The following is a 7,767-nucleotide window of genomic DNA, read 5'->3' as shown; positions in this document are numbered from 1 at the left end:
GGAACACATTGTGGGACTAAACGTATCATTGGGTTATGGTGACCGAAGAGTGACCTGGCTGTAAGCACCGTAAATCAAAGTGTGTAATATGTTGGCCGTTTTATTTTTTACTTTACATATGATGACGACTGGATTTAGTGATTTTGAAATTTGTACTTGCTTGCTTCTTTTATATTGGCACCGCTGACGTAATTGCCTTCATTGTTATGGTCATTATTGTTTAGGCAGTGTATACTTAGCTTTAGGGCGAAACCAACCAATGTACAATACGTTCTTTATCTGACGAAAATTACCCTCAGTACATCACCTTGTCTATGCCTCTTCTTTCCCCGCATTTAAGTCGACCTTCATATTTGACTAACGTTCAATCAATGCTTTTCAATAGCATAACAGTACACACAATTTACATTAGAGTTTGTTATATTACACGGTCAGTTACTTGCGTCACACTTATTATTATGATAATTTATAAACACTACGGAGCTCGCGTTCTGTATCCTGTTATTCGAAAGTTACGCAGCATTAAAACCACTCACTGTTTACCCTAAGGCCTAAACTTGGGTAACTGAGAGCAGGGTGCCATTTGACTTTTTTGACGGCCATATTCCTCAAATCTGGCAGTATAAAATTTCGCCTAGCCGTAACGTTTGAAAAGTCACGGCCAAACTATATTTGGCTGAATTTGTGGTAAGTTAACATTTTTTTACAATATAGTCCTAATATGACTTGTTTTGAATATGTTGTTTACAAAAGCTTAAATTCTATATTTTATTCTAATCGTCGTACCCTTGTACTTGCACTAAACACTTAATCTATGTTCCTCCTTTGGCCGATCGAGTTGACGTAAGAGAGTTTATTAAAAAGATTAGCATTTACATTTAATAATTTAAAATGTTGGGATGAAATATAGGCCTATAGGCCCCTATTTTTTTATGAAGTATCCTCGTTTAAGCTTTGTGAAGACAGGTTTATGCAAGTGGAGGTTTCTATCTCTGTTGTTTGAGAATTGATTAAAACAAAATAAATTTAATAGTTTAATTAAGTTATTATTGCCTACTTGAATTGTATAAGCACTGCTGTTTTCTTTATGTAGAGTGCCATATAAATGCTCGATGTGATCATTCGAGTTCAAGGGCACCTCCAATTTCAATTGGTGTTGCAGATAAGTTCTTCGAAGTTTCTCTGGAGTTTAACTGTAGGCGTATATGAGAATCACGAATAAGATGATTCTGATAGCGGGCATTGGTTTATTGTTTTAAGTACTGCAACCATAACGTTCAGAGGCGAATCTAGAAAGTTCAGATAGAAAGTATAAATTAGTTTTCATAGGTTTGTATTAACATCGGTTTGTCACCTAACTAATGTAACTTTCATTCTAATTAAAGCGAGCCACGGATTTGCCATATAAAGATTCGATAACAGGCCCTTAAAATGATTGCTAGAAAATGACTACACTGTACGTTATTTAATAAATTTAAATCATAATTAAAGAGCAAATTTAATAATGTGGCTGCGGGCATTTAATTTATGGTGATAAATTAATTATAAGAACAACAGTAAAAGATTAACATTATTCAGTGTATACAATTTAATTTCTTCAATACAAATGACCGCTGATTTTCGTATAATTTCTTTTATTTTAAATAAATATTATATACCCACTATTGTCATCTAATCGGATTAAAATTTGGCCGAATTTTGGCCGATATCGAAAAAAGTTTGGCCGAGTTTGGCCGTGAGATGGCGTGTGTTTGGTCTCGAAGCCTGTCGACTATCTGGCAAACCTGACTGGGATGTATTTAGGAGGCAGCGCTTTAAAGAAAAGTTAAATAGTGCCAGACAGCGTGACCACTGCTTGGGTATTTACCCAAGATCTTGGGTATTTTGACTTGGGTTCTTGGGTATTCCGTTCAAATCCTTTGGTATTTTATTTTTACTAAGAAAATATTTAAATATTTTTGTCATAGAGGAAGAATTAAGAAGTAACAAAGTATATTTCAGTCCATTCAATTTAAGCAAAACTCAACGAAGTGCTCATAACATTGTTAATTGACTGTTAATTGCTATAAACATGGGTTCAGAATTGTTTATTTGTGATTTGCGTTGCCATTGATCTTACCTAATTAATGCATTCATAATAAAACTTGATCACTGATCTACTGATAACACTGGCCGACTGAGGGCGTATTTTTCTATCTGTATTATCACCTCATGAATATTAATTTTAATAATTAACACAAACAATTACAATAAAAAATTGGTTTATAAATTTAACTAAAAGGGAAACTATACATGCGAAAAACACGTATTTTTCAAATTTTAATGCATTTTCAGGAAGCTTGGGTAATTTTGGACAATTTTTGCTGAATCTTGAGTAATTTCGACCCAGTCGTTGGGTATATCAAAAATTTTGAGTGGTCACGCTGGTGCCAGAACCATTTTACCACGCGTCGATAATTACTTCGAATACTGTAGGCGTTATTTGCGTACAGAATACACAATATTTCGAAGGATTTAAATTTTTCCTTAATATTGTTTTTTAACTTGTATTACTCTAACATTCTAATTTCTTGCCTCTTTCTTGGAGGTGTATTTTCGCTTTCTCTATCTCCAAACGCTCCGTCATTTCACTAATTTTTATTTTTTTGCAAAGCCGATGCTCGTGAGTTTCCTACCTATCATGTCAAATTAGGCCTGAGGCTGTACGCGGCAAGTCTGCTCATTAACTGCGGTGGTGGACCTTTCAATCTTTCAACACTACTTTTACCCCTCCTATTATACTCCTACACTTTTGGAGTCCTTAGGAGGTCGGCTTTACCCACCAGAACCAGAACCATTAGATACGTCTGTTGCTCATGTGCATGCTGTATGTGTACGTATGTCGGTATTCAGTTTATTGTATAGAAACATGTCCTGGTATGATCAAAGAAAAAAATGAAATAAAATAAAGAAGAAAATAAAAGCAAAATACAGTCGGTGATTTTTTATTTATTTATTTATTTTATTTCATTTCATCAGACCAACAGCGAATCATCGCCACTAACAGGCTGGTAAAATATATAAAATTTAAATATATCAAATATATAGACGAAAGAGTACAAAAATCTCACCTATTCAAATGATTAATAATAATAGAACGAAATATAGACAAACTATTGTGAAAAATGTCAATATTAGAGGTTAGAATAAGAGAATTATGTTGAAGAGAAAGTCTAGAAATAAAACTACATTTACAGACATCAACTCTACAAAAGGGGACATTAAAAGTAGGACAGAAATGAAGACTTCTAGAATTAACATGCAAACCAAACAGATGTACAAAATCACAACAGGCATGACAGGCTTGATCACACCATGGAGATAATATATTAATTAGTTATATTATAATAATAATTTTAAAAAATAAATAAAATATATTTATTAATTAAATTATTAATATATTTTCTCCATGATTACATCGAACTCGTTTGCACCCATAATATAATAAAAAATTACATTTTTTTTGTGTATATTATGAAGTTTTAGATTAATAATCGTAAGATTTGATTTTTTTTCATGTATATATACAGGGCCTTAATCGATAATTACTTCTGTGCGTTCGGTACAGCCCCGTGACGCTGCAAGTAATACGAAAGGGGGTACTAGGGTTTAATAATGTAATATAACTTAAAGTTGTGATTGTTCTAATATAACTTAAATTTGTGATTATCTTTAAGTAAACATTTTTGATATGTTGCAGCACTGATTTTTAAGACAGAAAAAGGTTGTCTGACGAAAAACTGCCATGGGAACTGTGAATGAGATACAGATTTTTGAATATTTAAAAACTGGGGGAAAAGGGGCGTAACCGCCCTTTTTTTTTACACCTTCCCCCCCCCCCCCCAGTTTTCCAGTAAAAAATACAGTGAATTTGACTCTAATATGTGCCTATTTTTTATTGATTCAAAAGACATTTTCCAATTTTAGCTATTATATCATCTAATTTAGACAATTAATTTAAATAATAAATTGCTTGATGAAGTGAATTCTCAAACATGAATGAATAAAGTTTGAAATACATTTGAACTTGGCCTAAGTCGAATCCAAAATATCATTGAAATATTGTTCGACTTACATAAAATTTGACTTACAGATTGTTAATTAATGGAAAATACAGCAATTTGGCATGCAACATAAGATCAATAAATTATTCGACTTAGGCAGTCGACTTAGGCAAGTTTAACTGTATGGAATCAATGGTGGCCTGTATCAGAGTTTGCTTCTTACTGCAATGTTAAGCATATCCGTGAACACTGTAGTATCTATTCTAAATGAATTTTAGAAAGTCATTTGATGGACTAATTGTTTCAGATACCAAGTACCATACTGAGTAGCATAACCAATTAAACAAAATACTGAACAATATTGACTGTACAATAGCTGTTATCACACTAACGATACACAACAAATTGATAAACACAAGGACAAATTAACAATTGGAGACAAGAACATGATTAGCCAAGGTGCTTTGAATTAAAAATTTGGGTAAAATTTGCTTTAAAAATGACATCATATGTTTTATGAACAAAGAGACTGTCTCTTATACACATCTAGATGTGTATAAGAGACAGTTCTTTATGTAGAGCGCCATATAAATGCTCGATGTGATCATTCGAGTTCAAGGGCACCTCCAATTTCAATTGGTGTTGCAGAGAAGTTCTTCGAAGTTACTCTGGAGTTTAACTGTAGGCGTATATGAGAATCACGAATAAGATGATTCTGATAGCGGGCATTGGTTTATTGTTTTAAGTACTGCAACCATAACGTTCAGAGGCGAATCTAGAAAGTTCAGATAAAAAGTATAAATCAGTTTTCATAGGTTTGTATTAACATCGGTTTGTCACCTAACTAATGTAACTTTCATTCTAATTAAAGCGAGCCACGGAACGGTAGTTTCCACCATTACAAGAATTAACATGCAAACCAAACAGATGTACAAGATCACATCAGGCATGACAGGCTTGATCACACCATGGAGAAAATATATTAATTAGTTATATTATAATAATAATTTTTTAAAATAAATAAAATATATTTATTAATTAAATTATTAATATATTTTCTCCATGATTACATCGAACTCGTTTGCACCCATAATATAATAAAAAATTACATTTTTTTGTATATTATGAAGTTTTAGATTAATAATCGTAAGATTTGATTTTTTATACGCCTTAATCGATAATTACTTCTGTGCGTTCGGTACAGCCCCATGACGCTGCAAGTAATACGAAAGGGGGTACTAGGGTTTAATAATATAATATAACTTAAAGTTGTGATTGTTCTAATATAACTTAAATTTGTGATTATCTTTAAGTAAACATTTTTGATATGTTGCAGCACTGATTTTTAAGACAGACAACATATCAATTTTTTTTCCTCCGGACTCTGACTTTAAAGTGAAGATGGTACGTTCACGCTACATGAAAGGTATATCATCAAAGTATGTCATCTACAACAACTCAGCAATAGCACACAAATAAAAATTAACATACTCGTCAACGAGTGAGGGTGATGAGGAATATATCTCCATTGAACAAGCGAAACACAGGCATATACAAACATACACAGAATGCAAGCCATTAAGGAAAGGAAAGGAAAGAAGTGTACATTAAATCTAAAGAAGAGGTGATCGAAAATGATAAAGAAAAAAAAAAGAAACATAACTCCACTGTTTAGACCAAAAGAATGGAATAGAGAAGAACTGGAGAGACAGAAAGAAAATACAAAGAAAACATGGTTCGAACACGGAGGATTCGATACCGTCTTCTTTGTGGATGCTACGCCATGCAGTACTCTTGCAACACAATGTAAACAAATATTTAAGGCAACACACCTGAAAATAAAAGTAATTGAAAAAACTGGCCAAGACAAAAAAAAGTGTGTTTTATAAATACAATCGACTTAATAGAAATGGTAGAACAGCTATAAATAGACGCTCACATTGAAATATGGTGCACACAGTTACAAAAACCCGCTTACCATACATTAAAATTAAAACAATTGCAGAAGAACAAAAGAAACAATGTGATTGGATAATATATGAAACACGTTCTGAGACTACCTATTTATAGGGACTCCTCTCAGAAAAGCGTATCTGTGAAAAGGTAATGAGGTAAGCCAAATCGCTGAATATAGAGATGCCGAGTACGGTAGTTTCCACCATTGCAGCAGTAACATAAAGAAGCTAGGAGAGTACTATCCTATTGTTTTTTAATCACAATTGCAATACATATAAAATGCCATTTATAAAATAATTGCAGTTTATAATTGTAGTAGTTATATACTGTATTTCTATATTTCTATTTATTTTTAGTAAATGACAATACTGTAGTATTGATTGGAACACGTTCTCATACTCAAAGTCAAGATTACTGTTTGCAAAGCATAATGCATAATGTTAGTGGAAAGTCACTCTTAAGTGCTAATTTAAAGCAATAGGAACTAAACATAGCCCCCAACATATCAAACCTCTTCATTATGATTAGTTTACAAAAATAATCATTACCAGATTATGTTTTTAATTTACAACTGATTGTTTCAGAATTGAGATGGTCGTCAAACGGATAGCCATCTTAGGTGCGGGCGCCAGTGGTCTTACAGCCGCAAAGTGTTGCCTCGACGAGGGATTAGTACCTGTCTGCTTTGAGAAAAGTGACGTAATCGGCGGGCTATGGAACTGTAGAGAAAACTGCAAAGGACAAGGTGGTGTGTTCAGGTCCACGGTCAGTATTATGAACAAAGAGATGATGTGTTACAGTGATTTCCCAATACCCGAAGAATACCCGAACTTCATGCATAACAAGTACGTACAGAAGTACCTCGAGCTCTATGCGAATCAATTTGATGTTATAAGGCATATTCGCTTTCGTCACCAAGTTCAACGTATTGAGCAATGTGCTGACTTCCAGCAGACTGGCCAATGGAAAGTAAAGTACACGCACTGTGATACTGGTGTCACATCAACAGACGTCTTTCATGGTGTAATGGTCTGCAACGGTCATCATAGCGTGCCTCACTTTCCAGATTTTCCAGGCCAGAGTACATTTTCAGGTAGAATTCTGCACACTCATGACTACGTCGACTTTCATGGATTCGAACACAAGAAGGTTGTGATCGTTGGCGTCGGGAATTCTGGCTGCGATGCTGCCGTTGAGATTAGCCAACATGCTGAACAGGTATTGTTAGAATTATGCAAATTTATACATTTAAATATAGGCACTTGACGAAACCTGTATGCAATGCAATTTTACAACTGTTTTATTTCAGGTAATTTTAAGCACACGGAGGGGAACTTGGATTGTGAATCGAGAGGCAGACAGTGGTGTTCCTTCTGACATTAAAAACATCACCAGATTCAATTCTATGTTTCCGTTACCTGTGGTGAACATCATGACACAGAGGCAGCTTAATAAGAAGGGCAATTATGCTAACTCTCACGGTCTTCAACCAGAACACAATTTCTTATCACAGCACCCAACTGTCAATGATACACTGTTGAATACAATAATTGAAGGTCGTGTGACAGTCAGAAGCAATATCAAACGCATCAACAAAACTTCGATTGAGTTTGATGACGGAACGTGTGAGGACGACATAGATATCATTCTCATGGCAACCGGCTACACATTCAGTTTTCCGTTCATTGATGAATCAATTCTAAACGTTGATAACAATCAGATATCTTTGTACAAGTACGTCCTTCCCGTCAAAATCTCACCACCGACC

The 7,767-nt window shown here is 34.1% G+C and overlaps 1 protein-coding gene across 6 annotated transcripts in view; it reads left to right on the top strand.

The window, feature by feature from the left end:
* The window catches only part of LOC117115830 (dimethylaniline monooxygenase [N-oxide-forming] 5-like), a 12,365-nt gene that overhangs the window by 3,175 nt on the left and 1,423 nt on the right, over positions 1-7,767 (top strand). The window contains exons 1-5 of one of the 6 annotated variants that reach the window (XM_033259779.1): positions 477-687; positions 4,623-4,858; positions 5,440-5,849; positions 6,584-7,217; positions 7,309-7,767. The exon at positions 7,309-7,767 is cut by the window's right edge and continues 1,423 nt beyond it. In XM_033259779.1, the coding sequence (XP_033115670.1) occupies positions 5,776-5,849; positions 6,584-7,217; positions 7,309-7,767 (1,167 nt within the window). In that variant the 5' untranslated portion in view covers positions 477-687; positions 4,623-4,858; positions 5,440-5,775. Of the gene's footprint in view, positions 1-476; positions 688-4,622; positions 4,859-5,439; positions 5,850-5,918; positions 6,235-6,583; positions 7,218-7,308 lie in introns of those variants that run through there. The other 5 variants (XM_033259780.1, XM_033259782.1, XM_033259781.1 and 2 more) reach the window with 5 other exon arrangements.

The sequence above is a fragment of the Anneissia japonica genome, unplaced genomic scaffold (genome assembly GCF_011630105.1).
Source record: "Anneissia japonica isolate Jap-2015-1 unplaced genomic scaffold, ASM1163010v1 scaffold1483_len710385_cov172, whole genome shotgun sequence".
Classification (NCBI taxonomy): domain Eukaryota; kingdom Metazoa; phylum Echinodermata; class Crinoidea; order Comatulida; family Comatulidae; genus Anneissia; species Anneissia japonica.
Note: the sequence above shows the minus strand (reverse complement) of the source record. Positions and strands in the feature narration are given on the sequence as shown.